Raw genomic sequence first — 21,441 nt, 5'->3', positions numbered from 1 at the left:
TTACCACATAAGAACATTCTAAAGCAAAAGGGAAAAAAAAAATCCCTAACAAAAGATTGTTGCTTTTAATAAATATCATTAGTTATCTTAGGCTACTTAGTTTTTCCTTGTTTATATAACTACTGTGAACTGACCAAAAATAGCTAACAGTAAAACAAAGAATAGAAATATCACTTAAACATTTAAAAAATTAGAATTATCAATAGGACATGTACAAAGAGTTAATCACATACCACAATGCTATTTTAAAATCATTATTTATAACATTTTTTAAAATCATTACTATGATAATCTAAATGCCCTACTTTGGGTTCTTACCTTTTTAAAAACTTTCCTGTCTTTGCTGTTTCCTGATCTCCTCCATCAGGATAAAAAGAGGACCGCCCCCTAGATTCCTCTCTTGGAGCATTCTGTGGTGCGACTGTCTTTGCAGGGCTTCTTCGTGAAGGGATATGATGAATCGGACTATTCTGGGAAGGACTGTATCGACTAGACCCATTTCCAACAGAACCAGAGCCAGACCTTTCAGGACTATGCTGAATGGAATGTGAATGCTGAGAAGGGGTGTTTTTGGCAGAGTGGACTGTACTAAGCATGGGGGCATCTGAGCAAGATGAACTCTGACTGGGTGGTGTAGCAATAGGTGAAGGACTATGAGGTGATCTTGGACTATTATCATAAGCTGAAAGGCCAGGCCAAATATCACCAGATGTGGCAGATTTATTAAACTCATCAATAGATTCAGATGGATCATGTTCAAATGTATCCTTTGGTTCCTCCTGTGATTTGCTTTTCAAAGGACTCTCTTCTTGGGGTTCCCCTTCAGCTTTTTTGGTTTGTTTTTCCTGAGACCCTCGTCTTTTAGAGACAGGAGATTTGCTATATGGGGATGAAGAACGAGATGATGATGATCTTGGAGACCTAGAAGATCTGTATGATCGGCGGGATCTGCTTCGGGATCTTTGAGAAGAAACGGATCTTCTTTTTGGACTCCTGGAACGTGACCGACCTCGTCTAGGACTCCTAGAATGCCTTCTATTCCAGACAGGTCTATAGCCACCTCGATGGTATCTACCTCCTCCTCCTTGATAATACCCTCTACCCCGTCCTCTGTACCCATAAGGCCGTCTCATTCCTCTATTATTCCTGTAATCTCGACGATAATCTCTAGAATAAATACGATCTCTACTACGAGACCTTGAATATGTCCTGGAACGAGACCTAGAACTAAAAATGAAATAAGTATCAATTTAAGAAAAATAAAGTACTTCATTCTGCCATTTTAGATATATCGGGCTGAATAAAATATGCATACAAGATAAATTATTATATATTTTAAAATCTTATTTGTATGAAAGTTTACTGTTTCTAATACGTTTAAAGCTTATGTTTAAGGTAAACAAGAGAGTACAATTATAACAGGCCTTGGGAAAGCAGGCACAGTAAATAGGGGAGAGGGTATCAATATATCCAACAGAAGATTATATAACATATCTAGGCTGACACTAAAAGTCATTGTGTAAGAGAAATTTAAATGGCACCATGAACTTCTAACAGTGAAAATGGAATTATATATAGTAAAATGCCACTGGTATATAGTAAAGATGATTATATACATCACAGAAAAATTAAAAACTAGTATTAATTCTCAGTAGGCTCCTCCTTTCTGTGCTATGGATATTATTTGAAGAAAAAGAATCACTTTTAAACAGTAACAAAAAAGGGGAAATCATTAAAGACTCAGATTCAAAAAGGAAAAAAACCAGAAAACAATGTATGACTCAGTGCCAAAGAATTCTTAAAGTATCCAGTACATCTTAATATGGAAAAATACTAAGAACTTTATCACGTATTAGCACAGTACAGTAAGAACCTCAGATCTTGAGTCACAATTGATAACTAGATTACAACTTAGACAATGCTCAATCTCAACTCTAAATAAGGATAACAAATCCAAACCATGGAGTTTTACTGAGAATGAAATACATTAAATGAGTTAGCACTACATCTGTATATGGCAGACACTAAATATTAGTTACCATTTCATTAGTAAAAGCACCAGAAACACATTAATTCACCTGTATCTCTTCTTTCTAGAATGTGATCTTGATCTTGATCTAGAACTAGATTGTGATCTAGACTTTGATCTTGAAGAATGTGATCTAGAATTGGAGCGGCCCATTTCTTCTCTCCTAATCAAACGAAAGAAATAGGTTAAATCAATACAGATGAAGATTTTGGTATTTCCTGATGCCACCTATGTTACTCTTTACACCTATCATTACTCTTTACAAACTCTTTACACCTATCATTACTCTTTACAAATGAATACTTACTTATTTAGGGATAATCGGTCTGCTTTATAAGTTTTCAGTTGCATAACTGATATTATATTCAAGATAAAACAAAATAGTTCTATGAACAAAACACCTATGTGCCTCAATCTAAAGGCACCAACCAGAAGTCAGAAAGAGCAGTATAGTATCAAGAGTTGTTATATGTTTTTCCATACCCAATACAAAAGCCTGCCTAGGACACCTGCAAAAAGATAAAATTATGAGTATTGCAGAAAAGAAACCTGAAAATAGAACATACAAATACATACTAGAGAGATGGGGGGGCCCAGCACTAAGCAGAGTAGATACAGGGACCCACCCTAACCAAGAAGCTATCTGCAAACGCATAACAAAGGAAAAATCAATTGAGACCCAAAGGAGTCTCAATGGGTGCATTTAATCACACTTCAGGGCACGCACCATGCCAAAGAATACCTGACCAACAAAAAATGAACAAGAGTATTTCTGCAGAGTCTACAGTATAGACTTTATCTACTTTTTTTTTTTTTTTTTTTTTGGTCTTAATAGCCTTTTGTTTATTTTGTGTTTTTGTGGAAGTGTTTTGTGCTTCTTTTTTCTCTTTCTCTTTGAGAAAGAAAGGTCTGGTGGTGGTGGCTCATGCTTAATCCCAGCACTCAGAGAGGCAGGTAGGTCTCTGATAATTAGACCTCATAGATATCAGCGATAATACTGATTTATAAAAATGTGTTTTTCCTTTAAAAAAAATTACATGTGTTAAATCATTGCATGTACATACCAAATGCCACATTTTTTCAGTGATTCAGAAGAAAACACACATGCACGCACATGCACACACCCATACACACAAATATAGTCTTATCCTTTTAATCTTATTTTTGTCATGTAAGTTTAACCCTAAACACCAGACATCCTGGGGCACTACTACCCTCAGGCAGTCAAACTTCCACATACAACCAAACTCTGACTGTTCCACCTTAAATACTAATAGCTTACTGTTGACCAAAAGCCTATTATAACAAAATTGGCACAACAGAAAATTTATTGACGAAAACTGCTCACACGAAGATATCAGTATTATATTGTTAAAAGGCTACTCATTACACTTGAGCTTACAAAAGCCACAAAGTAGTTATGAAATCATTATACTATAAACTAGGAGTTAATGAACTCACAATTTAATGTTGCACCTTTGTATTTGTGTGTGTGTTTAAACAGGACAACCTTGGACATCCTGGAACTCACTAGTACACCAGGCTAGCCTCAAACTCAGAGATCCACCAACTTCAGTCTCCTGATTGCTGGGCTTTAAAGGCATGCACCACAACCACCAAGCCAGGCTATATTTGTTTTTATTTTTCAAAAACAAATGAACCCATGCATTAGGTTCATAAATCTTAACTATATTTTATGATGATAAGTGACTTTTTTATTTTTATTTTTTTCAATTATTTCTAAACTACATGGTCTACACATTTTTTCAAACTACTACAAAATTTTTAAACCATCCATGTAGCTAGCCCAGGTGGCCGACCTGCACTCTTAGCTACTTAGAAGGCTGAAGCAAAAGTATCCCAAGTTCAGAGCCTAACCAGGATAATGTGAGCTCTCAAGACCAGCCTGGGAAGGAAAAAAGTAAGTTAGTAATACATACAGGTCTGCAGTAGAGTACTTGCTCAGCAAGCAATAGGTCCTAGTTCAATCCTTAGAATAAAATAAAAAGAATTGAGCATGTATATAATTATTTAGCATGCACAAGTCATGGGTTTGGTTTTTTTTTTTCCCAGCACTTAGAAGAAAACTGAAAACAAAGTTCATTTATTTAAATTTGTTTTATGTGTATAGATAATTTTCCTCTGTATGTGGTCGCATGCATGCCTGGTACCCATTAAGGCCAGAAGGTGTCAAGTTTTTGAAAGCTAGAGTTATAGGTAATTGTGGGTGCTGGAAATTGTACCTAAGTACTTTTAACTGCTGAGCCATCTCTCCAGCCCAAAGTAAGTAATCTTGTTCATAAAACTGAATCTACTAAAAAATTTACTAAAAAGCCTGAGATTCTTGTATATTTAAATCTTAACTCTCATTAAATAATTTTGAGGGGATTTACTTTAGAGTGTTACTATAAAACAGTACAAAAATATATTACAGAAGATAGTAAGTTGAGCCAAACATAGTGATACAGGCCTTTAACCCAATCCTTGGGAGGCAAAGACAAGCGGATCCTTCCTGTAAGTTCAAAGCTAGCCTGGTCTACATAATGAGTTCTAGGCCAGCTAGGATGGGGAAGGAGGGAAGGAGAAAGACATGGGGGGAGAGGTTGGGGGAGAGAGGGTGAAGAAGAGAGAGGGTAGAAGGTAGAGGGAGAGGGGGAAAGGGGGAGGAGACAGACCCTGTTTCAAGAAAGGAGTTTCACTCAGCACTGGGTATCTTTCGTGGGTGGTGCTTTCCTTTGTGTTTAAATGCCATTTTGTATCCTGAATCTTAGAAAATGCATTTACAGAAGTAGGAAAAGATAATATACAATGGAAAAAGTGAAAAAAAAAATTCCTAAAACTAGCTCAAACTCTGAGCTTATAGAAAACACCTCCCATCCCAACCCCCAACCCCCCCACCCCACCGCAAATTGTTCGAGGTAACTGGTTGGTAGTGCTAGGGGCATGCCCTATTAAGCAAGTACCCTACTCCTTGAGCTGTATCTCCAAAGCCAGTTTACAATATTCAATCACTTCATCTGACGCAGCCAATTATCTCAAGTCAAAAGTAAAACTTATAGAACATGAATGTCATTTACCTTGGACTTTATTCAGGATCCAGGAGTCAATGATGTCTTTAAGATACTGCCAAGATTCTTCCTGTAGAGAATGTGATGGGAAATTAAAGTCTAAATTGAAATTCCTAGCAAGAGTGAGTTAATGGTAAACTACATATGCACTGCTTATAATACATATATTAGGAGTAGCAATAAATTATGTAGCCCAAACCTCCACTGTGACCTTTCAAGTACAGGCACACACTTTGCCTGATTTAGGAAACAGTAAACTTTTATGGTAACAATTTAACTAAGCTGATCATGATGGGAAATAATCCTAGCACTTGCAAAGCTAAGCAGGAGGATGGTAATTTTGAGGTTAGCCTGAGCTATGGAGCAACAGCTCATTGGTGAAGAGCACTGGCCGCTATTCCAGAGGACTGTTCAATTCTCAGAACTCACATGGTAGCTCACAACCACCTGAAACCAGTTTCAAGGGGTCTGGTGCCCTCTTCTTGCCTCCAAAAGTACCAAGCACAAACCTGGTGAAGGCCAGCAAGCATGTGGACAAAACATAAAACAGTAACACCATGAATTCCAAGCTCCACTCAACTGTAAAACCAAAGCAAACTTTCTAGATACAACACAGCAAAGTATCATGCAACTGATTTCTAGTTGTAGCCACCTGACCTTTAGGAAAGAGGTCATTCCATCAGAAAAAAAAAATCTCAAAATCATTTTTGCATTATGAAAACAACATGTAAGCAGCCTGTAGTCAATATTCATAATGCTGTATTTTCTAGCATCTACATAGCTTGATTTTTTCACTTTTCAAGACAGTGTAGCATTGGCTGTCCTGTAACTGAGAGATCCACCTGCCTCTGCATCCTGAGTGCTGGGATTAATGGCATGTACCATCATAGCCCAGCTCTGCTCATTTTCTTAAAACTTCATATTATCTAAAACTGATTTTTAAAAATTTCTTCAACTGCAACCTCAGTAACTTATGCCAAAAACATTCTTAAACAAGTTATCAGATTAATCCTCTAAGAAACAGGCAGCAATGACACAAGTCTATAAGGAATCAATACTCCTAAGCTAACTGGACAATCAAATTTAAGTTAATATGTATTACTTATCAACACTGAAAGGTTACAACTTTGTGAATAATATTCAGAAATTATCAGTTACAGGCAAAGTTCCAAAATCTCCAGAACAAAAATTGCTCAGATCCTTTTTTTTTAGGGAGTGTGGGAGGGTTGGTTAATTGTTTTTGGTTTTTGAAGGCAGAGTTTCTCTGTGTAGCCCTGGCTATCCTGGACCCGCTGTGTAGACCAGGCTGGACTTGAAATCAGAGACCTCCCTGCCTTTGCCTCCCAAGTTTTGGGATTAAAAGCATGCACCAACACCCATACCAGAACAGCAAGTAAACTAAAGAATATATAACTGTTAAGAGGCCAACACATAAATTTGAGACACATATACTAAAATAAAAATCCATGAATCTTACTATATAACGATCAAATTTAAAAATGCTATTTTGAAAATAGAAGAAATAATACAATTGAATGTGTCAATCAATAAACGTATCCCATAAATAGGCATTGCCCTTCAACTGGGAAGATTCAGAAAAACAGTGAAATCAAAAACAGGAAGTTAACAGGAATGATTAGGACAACTTTGGTAAGTCCTTGGGTTTTCCTTTTTAAAAATATTTATGTGTGTATTTAATGTATGAATTCTCTGTCTGTATGTATAACAAACCGCACACAAGAAGAAGGCATCAGATGTCATTATAGATGGTGTGAGCCACCATGTAGTTACTAGAAACTGAACTCAGGACCTCTGGAAGAACAGTCAGAGTGCTCTTAACCACTGAGCCATCTCTCCAGTCCAGGTCTTCCTTAATGAGGTAACATTTAAGCTAAAGACAAGAACACCACAAAGACCCACAAAGGCCACACAACATTCTAGGAAGAGACAGGAACTTTACATATTCAGGACAGAAAGGGTGATTAAGCTGAAGCATGGAGAGTTGAGGGCATTATTAAGTCAAACATGTAGGAATGGAACACATCTAATAGCATCTAGTAGGCCAAAGTAAACAATGCAAGTTTGCTGTTTCTTTCCTTGTAAGATGTATGTAAGTGTGTATGCATGCAGGCTGAAATCAGAATGTCTTCTTCAATCATTTCTCTACAAATCTCATGACCCTTTAGACTAAAGTGGCTAACAAACCTCTGCCCCAAACTATCTTCACTCCCTTATAATAGATTACAAGCCTCGATGTTCACATGTGGGCTAGACATCCAAACTCAAGCCCTCAAATTTCTTCAGCAAGCAATATACCAAACAGCCATTTTACCAAACCTGACTCTAATTCTACTGGGAAATTCCTAAAGGTTTATGAGGAGAGTCATAATTATCTACATTTTAAGGTGGTTGCTGTATAGAGGACAATAACCTAGAAAGGAGAACAAGTAAACAAGCTGGACATTTCAAAGTTAAACGTAACAGTTACCTAGGCAAGATGGTAGCAAGGGGGGGGCACATATCTAGAATTTGGTATCAAATTATACTCAACAACATTCACATATTTGTTTGGAATGTACACAGAATATGAAACCAAGAAAGTCTGCTGGAGACTCCAAATTCTAACAGCTTGATACTTAACAATCTGGGAGATAGACATGTTGTGAGCAAAAAGGATGTTTGTGGTTTTTAGGGTACACAGTCAGACTTTAAAAAATTTGACCCAGAATTTGACCAAATTCCAGACCTCAAAGCCTGTGTTTTGTTGATTGCATTAATAAGTGCTTTTACAAGGCTAAAACTTAAGTATCAAATTTTAAATGCCAAACCTTCCCTTTACATCAACCAAGTTTGCCTATTAAAAGACTCCTATTGAAAACAGACAATAAATTGCCTCTTGAATTTTTATCTAATTCACCACAGTAAATACAAACTCATGCCTGCTGGTGGTGCACTTAATCCCAGCACTTGGGAAGCAGAGACAGGCAGAGTTTGAGGCCAGTTTTTACAGACTGAGTTCTAGGACAGTAAGGATTACACAGAGAAACCCTGCCTCAAAAGGGGGGGAAAAAGGAATTTATCTAGTTTAATTAAATTAAATCCATAAATATCTTAGAACACTCTTTTATGTATAAGATTGGCTAGAAAACATGTGATTAAAGAAAATGTTCATAAAGTTTAGTGACACAAGTTTGTAATTACAGCATTTGGGAGGCATGAAATACAAGTGAGAGCCAGCCTGAACTATCTTGGAATAGGTAGGTAAGGTGATAAATCATTAATCTAGACACGACAGACAGACAGACAGACAGACAGACAGATGATAGATTAGAAAGACAGATCATTGATCTAGACAAGGTATCAATCTGTAAACCCAGTCTCTTGTCCCATAACTCATGAGGCAGGGACAAGGGCATTTCATCAAGTTCAAGGCCAGTTCAGTCTATAAAGTACTAGGTTAATCAGGGTTATTCAATTAGACCTATTTCAGAACAAAATTTAAAAAAAAAAAAAACACTAAGATAAAGCTGCTTAAAATAGATTTGTCTTAGGATTTCAAACTTTTTTTTTTTTTTTTTGACACAGGGTTTCTTTGTGTTGCCTTGACTGTACTGGAACTAGTTCTGTAGACTAGGCTGGCCTCAACTCACAGAAAGCCACCTACCTCTACTGAGTGCTGAAAATAAAAATGTGCACCACAGGCTGATTTCAGACATATTTAAGCTAATTTTATATTTAGCATCCTGTGGCCCAAATTTAAAGCAAATTACTGTCATACACATATTTTAAAATCTGAAAAACATACTATATTACATATGTATATTAGGTTTAAATCCAGGCTTACTCATTAAATGACAACTCATTAGATAAGTTAATCTCTTTCAAGCTTTAATTTCTATAGGAATAAAATAAAGTATTTGCAAGTTTATAGCTAAATAATGACTAGAAAAAGCTAAGCTGACTGGCACACGGTGTGTATACTCAGGCATTAGTTACAATACAGGGTTAGCTCTGTCACAGGTTTTCTGCATGCTGTCCATAAATTTACTTCAAACATCTATTTCAGAGTACTCCTTTGTTTTCAATACAGCACTAACAAGTATTCTATAAGTCATTCCAGAAATATTTAATATCTGGAAGTTTAAAATACTTCACAGAATGGACAACAACACCCAAAATTCTGAAAATTAGTAAACATAACCAACCAGATCATTGGAGTTTATCTTACCTTTTTGTTTCTTTGTTTTTCAGAGACAGGGTCTCTATGTAGCCCTAGCTGTCCTGAAACTTGATATATAGATGAGGCTAGAACTCCCAAGTGCTAAAGACAAAGGAGCAAGTCATCAGGCCTGGTTTACTACTTTGCTTTTGTACCAGACACTTCCCACAATTAAAATAAAACATGTTACTCAAACTTTTAGTTTGTTCCAGCTGCTTACCACCTTCTTTTTTTTAAAGCATGAATTAAGAACCACAGTGACCAAGTGGTGCCACACTCCCTGACTCATGTGGCCTTCAGTTTTATACCTTATGGGGCTCCATCTACAAAAATGTAGAAATGGTGGATCAAGTTTTAGGAAGCTCTAAAAGTTACATAAATGTAGGTTACTACTATTATTTAAGAAGTTCATGGTCAGTCTTATTTTCAATCTTGAGACAAAAAACATTAAATGCTATGACTCAGAGGTAATACTCATTAGTATTTTTAAGAATGTTTAAGCAGCTAGATACTAATAATGCACAAACTCATATCCTCCAGCTACAACCACTTACAATTACTACCCAGACATACACTGGTCTCCTTGACTCTCTTATTAACAAATCAAAATTACACTGCAGATTTCAGCTAGTGGAGTGTTCAACTAACGATTTCAAACACAGGTCCTGGGAATTCCCATTCCATCGATCAACATACAACTGAAAAAAAAAAAACCTTACTTCTATTTCTTTTACATCAGATAATTTAGCGCAGCTTAGTTTGCTCCCCATATAAGTTGTCCAATAAACTCAACGAAAAACAAGCCTAATACACAGCAGTACTTTTACCATATCCACTGTCAAGTCCTCAACTATTGTTTGCTAAGACATCATCAGCTCTAAGATGGGGGTGTTTGAAAACAGGCACGAAGCCCTGAGTTTGATTCCCAGAACTACAACTGCCTATGGCAGTAGCTGGAGCCTGCTATTTCAACACAGGAAATCTCAGCTGTTTACTATGGACTACTTAGGAACACACATCAACATACCCTGAATTTGGTTAGGATCACACAAAAATGCAAATAAACTAAGTTTTTTCTATGTTGAAGGTCTTCACTGCCTAATACTACACCAACTATTACAGTAAGGGCTAATTTGAGTGCAAACTCAAATTTCCCTTCAAACATAAAACAAGTATCTGTGGCAGCAGCCATCTGTAAGTCTAAAGTGACTAATGGTTTTCTTCAGTTTTAGGTGCATTTGCTTTCAATTTCTGTCTTTTTCGATTCTAATAGAAAAATAAAAATTATGTAGACAGTACTGATTCCCAAATTTTGGTTTTTTCGAGAAAGGGTTTCACTGCTTAACAGTCCTGGCTGTCCTGGAACTCGCTCTGTAGAACTGCCTGCTTCTGCCTCCCAACTGCTGTGACTAAAGGCGTGCACCACCACCGCCCTGACGATTCCCAACTTTGATCAGATAAACTTAAAAGTATGTTGGGCATGGTGTTGCACGTATACAACCCAAACACATAAATACATGGAGGACTCGTAGTTAGGAACCAGTTGGGCTCAAGAGGCCAGTTTGAGATACAAAGCTCCAATATTTTGGGCACTCCCCAGGCCAAGAAAAAAAAAATCTTAAAATTCAACAAGGACCCTGAGTAGTGACACAAAACTGTTAATCCATCAGTCCCGAAGCTAAGGCAGATCAGCTGCGAGTTCGAGGTTAGCACTGAACGACGGAGTTACAAGCTCAACTTATTTACCCATTTTCCTCACCCATTTACCCCTCCAATCACCACTGCCAATGTCCTGAGTAAATGTCTAAGGAGTGCCCAACTCTTACCAAAAAGGTCCGTCAGCGCTTGTGTTACAGGAAAAGAGAAAGGACCCTTCTTAGAGGCGCCCGTTAGGACCCAAATCTCACGCTCCAAAGCAGTAACTAGGCACCGACTGCTATAGTCAAAAGTGAACGATTGTCCAAAACAGAGTGAACTGCTAGGAAACCAAAACGACTCACACGGGGGGGGGGGGGGGGAGGGAACGACTCCCCGCCACCACCCAGGTGCTGGGCGGTCGGTTACAAACAACAGAGCCCAAGCCTCGACCTGATACTTAAAGCGGGCCTGAACTGACATGTATGTACCCGAGAGGCGAGGAAGGCAGCTCGACCGCTACGCACGAAGCGGTGGGCCCGCCGCCCGCCTCACTCTGCCGCGGGTCCCCGTTACTCTAGCCAAGCCCCGAAAGCCCGGCCGGGAAGAACAGACGGCTCCCCGCGGGGCCAACGACAAGCCGGCACCGAGGCCAACACTCGCGGCCGCGTTGCCATAGGCAGGGAAGAAAGGAAAAGAGCGCGCCTGCGCAGAACCCGACGCCGGGCGCGCGCAGGAGCCCCGGCCGAGCGGCTGGGGTGGGGGTGGGGAGGGGAGCCTGCGCACGCGCACGGGGAGGCCGCGCGCTCTCCGGCCCCGAGCCAGGTTCGCAGCCCTGCCCGCTGTCCGCACGGCTCCCCATCCCCCACCGCCGCGGCCCACGGCGCCGTAAAAAAGGAAAAAAACAGCCAAGGACGGACGAGGAAAGGCACGAACGACGGCGCAGGGTCTCCCGCAGGCTCTCCTGGCCGCCGATCCGTCACCACGCACCAGAGCCGCCAGTGCCCCGCCGCCCCGTCTCCACGGCTCTCCCGAGCCACTAGGACGCAGCGCAAGGCCTACCTGACACGCCGAAGCACGGCTCCCGGGATCCGCCTCCGTTGTGACTACACAGCGGCCATTCCCCGACTCCAGAAGGAGAGGCGAAAACATAGAGGTAGCCGCGACGCGCTAGCTCGGCTCCGTCACTTCCGGCTTGGGGCGTGGCTTCCAGGGCCGCTGAAGAGCGAGGCCGGCCCCGCCCACCTTTCCGCCCAGGCGCGGCTCCAGAACCGCTGTGGAGACGTCGCCCTAGGCTTTCTGGGAAGTCGCATGGCCGGTCTCGCGCGAAGACGTGTCGGGTTGCGGCGGGTGGGCCTGAGCTGCGGCAGGCGGGAGGGAGGGAAACGGGGTGATCGGTCCCGTGAGTGGCTGCTCCGAGCCGCCGGCCCAGAGCACGCGGGAAGCAGCCTCACCGAGCGAAAGCCGACGCAGGCGGCCCACGCCCGGAAGCGCCGCGGTTTTCTCAGCCTGTTAACGGGCTAAACGCACTTAGTCAAAAACCGGGCGGCTTCGGCTGTCTCCGGAGTCGCTTCGTGTTAACTCGGAGTCCGGACCGGCCGTCTGGGCGATTGCGTCATGGGATGGTTCCTAACTTGTCAGATGCCAAAGCCTGGCCCCTGGGGCTCTTTCTTAAGGTTGGCATGAAAGTAACAGTGAAGGACCCGAAGCCTAAAATCCGTGCGGATCCGGAACCGCACGCCATAACTCGGCAAGCCGGGGCCGATTGGAAACAAATTGCAAAAACAAAAAACAAAAAAAACCTTCAGCGCGTGTACTAGCTATTGTTTTCAAAGCTGGGCTACGGGAGGGCCTAAAACCGTTATTACTTTGATGTTTTAGGGCGACGTTAAATTCCTCGAAGAATTTCCAGGTTGTAATTAGCAGCCTGTCACTTAAACTCAGTATTAGAGTTTGATTCTGATGTTTAACCTGCTCAGGGCAGTCTCTGCTCACAGTCCGGATTACGAGCTAAAAGTGAAGTATCTGACTTTCCTGGCGCGAATCCTGGTTTTGATTGTGTTTTAATTGGGCAATCTGTTCTCACCCAGCTCCGGTTCGCAAACGGTGAGAGCTACCTACAATCGTGGTGAATCTGGACTCTGATAGGAACAAAGTATTTAGCAAATAGGAAACTGTCAAGTAGGAGAACTGTATTTACATGAAACAAAAGCCTTAACCGCTGACAGCACAACTCTTTACATTCATGAGACTGCGAATTCTGTTAGCTCTTAATCTGTTGGAAATACCAAAATCTTACCACTCTGCAGCTATAAGTCCTCTGCAGTTCTACTATAAATATGTTGAAAAGTTGTCTTTTCATCTGATGCACTATAATGGGGGAGGGAGGAAAAGGCTGTCAGGTACATGCAACACAATTGCCTAGCCACTGAAGGACACCTTCCAACCCTAACTTTGGTTTTAAATAAATCACTGTACTACCTAAGAATGAAGACTTTGAAACAAATAAATGTTGCACAGATAAATTATTTGAGGCCTTCTACAGGGCTCCGCCAGTAAAGGAACTTGCTGCCAATATTGACATAGAAAGTTAAATCCCTGGGCCCCACATGGTAGAAATGTAACAGCAGGCCCCTAGACCTTAGTACAGCCGACTGCTGTAAAACTCAGCACGTAGACAGCACCACCTGCCAAAACTAAAACAAAGGCCTCATCCATCAAAGTCTATACTTCACTCTGGGAAAGCCTCTAAATGGACTACCCTTGCTGTTTGACCTCTAAAGTTTCTCTTCTGCCTAACTGTTCTTGTTAACTGAAGTATGTCAACCAGGGCATGGTTTTTGTGCTTAAAAGCTCCCCCAAAGAAATGCTTGAGGCTACACTGGGATTCTGAACACCCAGTATCGTTACCAGCTGACTAATAGATGACTTTCTGTATTGCCTTAAACCCATGTCTGAGCAGTCTTTAGTGAATAACCCACAATGGAAACAGAGAATGTTCCTAAAGATTGTCCTTTGAACTGCAGGGAGCTGCAGCACATACCATAACATACACTTATGCACACAATAAACAATGTTTAAATATAAAAGGTGAGCTAGACCCATTTGATATGTGATGCTTTTGTTTTAACCCTTGCTTCATGTTCTTGTTTAGATACTATTACTAATAAAGTCAAGACAATATAATCAATTTGGAAATATATACAGTATTGGTAAAGTCTGAAATATCAAATAAACTAACACATAACTCAAATGAAATAGAACCATTTTCTCGCTCAGTCAGTCCAAGACACTTGTATTAATTTGGTAAATATTTTCTTCCTGCAGTGACCAGTGCCCTACACCATCTTATGGCTCCTTCATCTCACAGAGCCCATGAATAGAATTCAAAGTTCCATCAGCTCCCAAAGTGTCCATGGATGTATAATGTTGTCTATGTAATGTTGTCAGTGTATTCGTAATGGTGAAACTACATCCTTGATAACATTGAACTGAAGTTTGTGATATAACTTAATTAGGATTGTATGCAGAGATACACAGAAATATTAGCAATATTAGAAGGAGAAGCCACATTTTTTTTTTTTTTTTTTTTTTAAGTCCAGGCTGGTCTCAAACTTAGTATTTAGTTGAGGATGATCTTGAACTTCTGGTCCTCCTGTCTCCACCTCCAGAGTTCTGGAACAGTTTTATGTGGTACTGGGGACCAGACCCAAAGTTACAAGCATGATAGAAAAGGATTCTACCAGCTGAGCTACAGCCCAGCTCCAAAACCATAGATGTTTTAGGAAATGCATAATTACTATATTCACAATTCTATCAAAGAAGTATTTATAATGCTAGGTTCGGTAGTATACAGATGTAATCCCAACACTCAAGAGACTAAAGCAGGAGGATCATGAGTTCAATACCAGGCTAGGCTACATACCCAGGTCCTCTATCAAAAAGCAAAAGAGAGATAAATAGTCTTGGTAGGGCAGGTCTGTAACCCCAGCACTTGAGAGACTGAGCCAGGAAGGGTGCCAAGAGTTTGAAGTAAGCTTTGCCCACACAACGAGTTCCAGAACAGCCTAGGCATCTAAATAAGACACCCCCCCCCCCCGGTCTCAAATGAAATAAAATTGATTGGATTAGTTTTAAACAAATAAGTCATACTTAGCAGTATTTTGTTTATTTTGTATGTTTCTGTCTGTGTGTATGAGCACCTGCTGGCAGGGGATGGGAGTACCTGAAGAGGTGAGAAGAAGGGACCAGAGCTGGAGCTGGAGTTGCATGCAGTTGTAAGCTGTGCTCTGTGGGGGCTGGGAATCAGACTCACGTTTTACAGAAGAGCAATAAGTGCCCTTAAGCACTGGGCCATCTCTCCAGCTCCCAATACTTAGCATTCTTTCACTTGTGTTTGTTACCAGATCAGCTTCTACATCCTATAGTTAATACCTGTACAATAGCCCCTCTCTGACAGGCAGTCCTAAAGATATCTCCTATCCTTGCAACTTCTTGGCATTCACAGTTTTATGTAATCCCTTTCCAGTGAACAGACATTGCAGAAATGGTGACACTGGGTTATAAAATTCAGTGGGTTCTGCTTTCTCTCTCTCTCTCTCTCTCTCTCTCTCTCTCTCTCTCTCTCTCTCTCTCTCTCCCTCCCTCCCTCCCTCCCTCCCTCTCTCTCTCTCTCTCTCTCTCTCTCTCTCTCTCTCTGCCCTGTAACTGGGGAAGTCAATTTCCCTCCCACAAGGCAAGTCTGTGGATAGGTCAATGTAACAAAGAAAATAGGCCTACTGACAACTTTCTTTTGTTTTTTTTTTTTTTTTTTTTTCCTTCGAGGCAGGGTTTGTCTGTGTAGCCCTGGCTGTCCTTGAACTCAAGAGATCTGCCTGCCTCTGCCTCCCAAGGTATTTGCCTTTCTTTCCTGACAGCTTTCTGAGTGAGCTTGGAATTGGTTCTTTCCCTAAATCAAACTTCCAGATGATTACATTCCAGATGTTACATTGTTAAGAGCAGAGGTAAAATTCCTGAGCCGATACTACCTTGGTAAGCTGTTTTTAGATTCTTCACCCACAGAAACCAGGAGACAGATATAGATAATAAATAAACTGCTGTGTTTAGAGAGTAGTTTGTGATGTGGCCACAGAACACAACATATTATGTCACTAACTTGCTGTGGCACTTTGAATATGAAATGCCACCCAGGGGTTATGCCGCACCTGCATGGCCAGAGTACGGAGATTGGTGGAGGGTGTCGGGATTGAAACACTTAACAGACCACCAGGAGAAGTTAAGAGGAAGCTGCTGCCAGTGTTTATTACAGAGAGTAATGGACTTATATACCCAAGCCAGGGGATGGGCTCAGCATAGGAGGAAATCATGCACCACCCACACCTGGGGGTCAAGCCAATGGCACTGCACACCGGAAAGTTATGAGAACAACCTTGTTTGATCAATCTTGAGAGCACGGGAGTTCTACAGCTGGGTGGAGAGGAAGACAGCTGTAAGGGACAAGTACTTAAATTTCCCAACAGGGTTAGAGAGATGGCTCGGGGATGAGGAACACTGGGGGCTCTTCCAGAGGTTCAATTCACAGCACCCACATGGCAGTTCACAACCACCTATAACTGTAGACCCATGGGACCTGTTCCCTTCTTCTAGTGTGCAGACAAAATGCTCATACATGTGAAATACTTAAGTCTTCAAAGAAAAACGTCACCCATATGCTCAAATATTTGAAGACTTAGTTCCCAGTTGGCGACAGCATTGGGAAGGTGGTGCAGCTTTTGCTAGACAAGTGCATCCCTGGAGTCTGCTTCTGAGAGTTCTGCCCTTGCCATTCTTGCAGTTAGCTCTCTGCTTCTTGCTGGCCACTGACGACACTGTCTCTCAGTTTCCTGCGCCTGCCAGGGTGCTCGCCACTTGCTGCTAACCCTCTCTGCTACAATGGACTCCTCCCTCTGAAATCATAAGCCTTAGTCATCATATTTTATCACAACAACCGAAGAGTAATTAAATGTTCTCTGTTTACTGTAATTTTCCCCTTTAAAATAACTATGTTTTAAGGTACTTGTTCTGAGATAGGATCTGTACCAGGCCTTTTCTTGTAGGCCACCAGCCAGCTCCCAAATCATGACACAGAGACTCAATAGTAGTTATGAATGCTTGCTCGTTTCTTGCTACTCTTATCATTTAGCCTGTTTCTCTTTATCTATGCTTTGCCTTAGGGCTTTTTACCTTTTCTTTCTTACATTCCTGCTGTCTCTATGTCTGTCTGTCTGGCAGCTGCCTTCTGCCCTAGGCATGCCCCTCTCTTTCTCCTAGCTCATGTCTTTCTTCTCCCATTCTTGAGCGGAGCTTTCTCCTCCTGTTTATTCTCTCTTCCTGCCAACCCCTATCTGTCCCTCTCTCTGCCTAGCTTTTGGTTGTTCAGCTCTTTATAAGACCTCAGGTGCCTTAGGCTTAGGCAGACAAGGTGAAACAAAGGCAACACATCTTTACACAACTAAACAAATGCAGCAAAAAAAAAAAAAAAAAAAGTAACGCAGTTAAAGTAATATTCCACAGCACAAACCAATGTAACACATCTGCCTGGTGGCACTCGCCTTTAATCCTAGCACTCGGGAAGCAGAGACAGGTGGATCTCTCTGAGTTCGAGGCCAGCCTGGTCTACAAAGTGAGTTCCAGGACAGGCTCCAAAGCTATACAGAAACCCTGTCTCGGAAAAAAAAAAAAATTGTAGCACACCTTTACATAGTTAAAACAATATTCCATAACAGGGATCCATCAGTATCTGCCATGTTCTAAAGAATCCATGGTACAAATAAGATTATGAATGGTTCCTTTGTGCTTTGTACTACTAGAAAAAGAGAGTATAGACAGGCCTCCTGGCTGCTTCTGTACAGAAGCGAGGTGTGTTTGATCAACTAGTCACACAGCCACACTGATGGAATGGGGGACAGAGATTTGGGTAAAGTGCCATTGGCAACCATTTAAACAGATAGTGCCGGAGCTAGTAGCTAAAGGGCTGGTGAAAGTGATGGAGATAATGCAATACGGTCTGTTCTGGTTTCGTTTTGTTTTGAGACGAAGGATATATGATCACACTGTGATCCCCAAGACTGTATTCTTTGTTGAAAACCCCTGTGTCAGCCCTAGCACACACCTTTAATCCAAGAACTTTCTGCGTGAATATTGTAAACAGTCAACCATAGGTCAAGAGGTGGAAGGAGTGACCTGGGAGGAACCTTAGAGATGGGAAGTTGGGAGGAGAGGGAAGTGGAGGGTAGGGAGGGAGGAGGAGAGGGAGAAGGGAGGGGGAGCCATAGGAGAAAGCCATCTTTCTGGAACAGTGGGCCATGAAGTGCTGGCTGCTTTCTCTGCCTCTCTGAGCTAGCAGGTTTTTCACCCCAGCATCTGGCTGTGTCTTTATCGACAAAACAGAACTATAGAGACTTAACAGACTATACAGAACTATAGAAACAACAGCAGGGCTCCTCTGTGTAGCCCTCACTACCCTGGAACTCACGCTGCTGCTGCTGCTGTAGTTCAGGCTGACTTGGAATTTACAGAGATCTGCCTTGCCTCTGGATCCTGAGTGCTGGGATTAAAGGCGTGTGCTACTATAGCCAGCTATAATAGGATTTTTTTTTTTTAGATCAAAACATGTATTTTGTTAAAAACAAAAATAAATCCAAGCAGATAATGAAATAAACTTATTCTTCAAAGTAGCTCATGCTCATTTCCGTCCTAGAATTTAGTACACAGTCCATGTTTAAGGTCTTGTAACATTTCAGGATGCTATGAAGTTTCCATCTTCTAACCATGCTTCTGTAGCTCAGCACATAACTGATTGGAGAAGTCACCATCCCAATTATCCTCCCAGACATGTGCATCTTCATCTTCATCTAAGCCGGCCATTCTTCCTCGGGAAAATCCTGGAACTGTCATCCTCTTCCAGGAGACCCAGGTCACCAGGCTGCTTCTTCTCGGACATCGAGCTGCTTCAAGATCCACACACTCAGATCCGCCACAAAGTTGAAACCCTCAGTACTTGTCAGGCACTGCTACCGCAACACTGGCTAAACCATAGAAACTTAGGGAGAGTTCTATAATAGGATTTTAAAAATCCATTTGGAAAACACATGGGCTCCATTGAACAAAGCAAAGGTTTTATTTTCATTCCAAGAAATAAGACTTCTAGAGTCTGAAGACATGAAATCCAGAACCCAGAAAATAAAATCAGAAATCTAATAATTATGTGTCTTCCTTATCAGTGTACCTTGTGAGATTAGCATAGAATCTTAAAGTCTCTCAGAGTGGACTAGAATCATGCTGTTTATGTATTTGTATTCAATAAGCATTTGCTGAAGTTTTTCTGTATATCAGGCTAGGCTGCCAAAATCAAGGCAAAATTACTGTAATGGGCTGAAGATTTGTGGCACTCATAAATGTCTATGATGAGTCAGGCAATGGTGGCGCACACCTTTAATGCCAGCACTTGGGAGGCAGAGGTAGATGGATCTTTGTGAGTTCAAAACCAGCCTGGTCTATGGAGTAAGTTCCAGGACAGCCAAAGCTACACAGAGAGACCCAATCTTGACTAAAAGAAATGTCTACGATGAAGCCCCATGATAATGTTTTGGGGTAGTACTTCAGGACTGTCACACTCATGAGTGGAACTCAAGTCTTCAGAAGAAAAACCCAGAGAGCCTGGGAGTTCTTTACATACTTGGGGACACAGAAAGTAGCAGTCTACAAATCAGGAGGGAAGCTCAAAGAGCCCTCATCTCAGACATCCAGGCTCCAGAACTGGGAGCAGTGTATCTTCTATCCATAAGGCACGTAGCCTATGGGAAATTTTCCAGCAGACCAAACAGATAAAGTCAACTTACTTCCCAGAGACTCGAGATGAGAAGAATTGGTCAGTTAAGTAATCCATAATATTCTATACTCCCTCAGAATATTGTGACATACGTAATTATAGGGTGTCATAAATAAAAGCAATATGCTAATGGCAAACTAATTCGCAATTCTTTATTTTAACATGCCTTTGTAGTTAGATTTATCTTTGGGCCACCAGTTCATAAATAATGACACAGAGACATACTACTAATTATGAAAGTTCAGCCTTAGCTTAGACTTGTCCTGTTAGCTCTTATAACTTCATCTGTTTATATTGAAAGATTTTAGTGTGCAGAGCAAGGATATAGGAAAGGGGCAGGAGAATAATTTTTGCAAGAGGAATATAGAAAATCATAAAGAATGGACAATGGCATGGGAGGAGAGAACAGAAATTATGAGAACAAGAAAGTTACTATGGTGATGGGGCTAGTGGTCATGCTAGGCTGATTCTGTTAAATAGGGCTAGTACCTGAATCATCAGTCTCTTGTGAAATAACTGAAGTCTCTCTCAGGTCGTGGCCCGCATCAAGGAAATGGGCCCTAACCCTGGAACAGATGGTTCCAGATGAATAGTCCTGGCCGGGTCATCCCCGACCAACGGACAGTCTGGGGTCTTTCCCTGTCATCCTGTTGTTTTTCCTTTAAAGAAGAACAGGTCACACCTGGGTGATCTCTCAAACATGACATTATACTCTGTACTTTGTAATTATACTTTGTAATCAATCATCTTATGCCCTATGCATGTATGCTGATTGCGGTCTTTCTCTATAAAAAGAGCCTGGACCCTCTGAGGGGTGTGCAGCTTTCCCCGAGATTGCTGTCACCCAAGTGCACTCGTTCAATAAACACCTCTTGCTTGTTGCATCTCCTGTTTTTGGTGTTTGTGTCGCAGGGCTCTCCCATCGGCCCATCAGGACCCAGAATTAGGGTCCAACATATTAATCTATGTTTCACCATGTGGTTTTTTACCTTTCACTCTGCATGTCTGGCTCCCTCCATGTCTCATTGGTGTCTAGATTCATCTTGAGTTTTCTTTCTCTCCCTGGAAGTCCTGTCTATCTCTCCCACCTAGCTGTTGACTATCTCGCTCTTTATTAAATTAATCAGAAGACTCCTTAGGCAGAGACACATCTTTACAGTATAAACACAATATTCTGCAACATGCCTTCAGCCAGAAACATGAAATTACATTGGAAAGTCAAGCTCTAGCTGCTAAGTAGGGGGAGTCCTGGGGGTACACTTCTTATGCACTCTCAAGCATCCTTAAGTCCGAAAGTAAAGATGCTGCTCAGTGTCTGGGGGGAGTTTTCCGGAAAGAAGATGGTGTGGAGGAGGGAAAGAGGGGGGAGGGGTGGAGGAGGGGAAGGGGGAGGAGGGGAAGAGGGGAAAGGAGGAAGGGAGGAGGGAGGAAAGGGGGAGGGGGAAGGGGGGAAATGAGGGAAAGGGGGGAGGGGCAGTGACAGCAGGTATTCCTCTGTTGTCTTGAGAGAATTCTTGAAAGTTTGTCAAATGGCCTCCTGCATGCAATGTCACATGAAAAACCACAAGTCTCCTACACTCCCTCCCATGTTTACAGGCAAACAATCAAGACCAAGGTAACT

The 21,441-nt window shown here is 41.6% G+C and overlaps 1 protein-coding gene across 5 annotated transcripts in view; it reads right to left on the bottom strand.

Annotated features, from left to right (window-relative positions):
• Bclaf1 (BCL2 associated transcription factor 1) overlaps positions 1-12,042 on the bottom strand; it is a 30,527-nt gene extending 18,485 nt beyond the window's left edge. Inside the window, exons 1-4 of one of the 5 annotated variants that reach the window (XR_007833921.1) lie at positions 12,014-12,042; positions 5,107-5,167; positions 2,079-2,192; positions 319-1,227 (exon numbers count right to left, since the gene is read on the bottom strand). Coding sequence is in view for 4 of the 5 variants with exons in the window: in XM_051175365.1 (XP_051031322.1) it covers positions 319-1,227; positions 2,079-2,182 (1,013 nt within the window). In the remaining variant the exon portion in view is untranslated. The remainder of the gene's footprint in view (positions 1-318; positions 1,228-2,078; positions 2,193-5,106; positions 5,168-12,013) is intronic. The other 4 variants (XM_051175366.1, XM_051175365.1, XM_051175362.1 and 1 more) reach the window with 4 other exon arrangements.
• Between the last annotated feature and the right edge of the window lie 9,399 nt (positions 12,043-21,441).

The sequence above is a fragment of the Phodopus roborovskii genome, unplaced genomic scaffold, assembly GCF_943737965.1.
Source record: "Phodopus roborovskii unplaced genomic scaffold, PHOROB, whole genome shotgun sequence".
Taxonomy (NCBI): domain Eukaryota; kingdom Metazoa; phylum Chordata; class Mammalia; order Rodentia; family Cricetidae; genus Phodopus; species Phodopus roborovskii.
The sequence above is the reverse complement of the archived record's forward strand: the minus strand, read 5'-3'. Positions and strand labels throughout refer to the sequence as shown.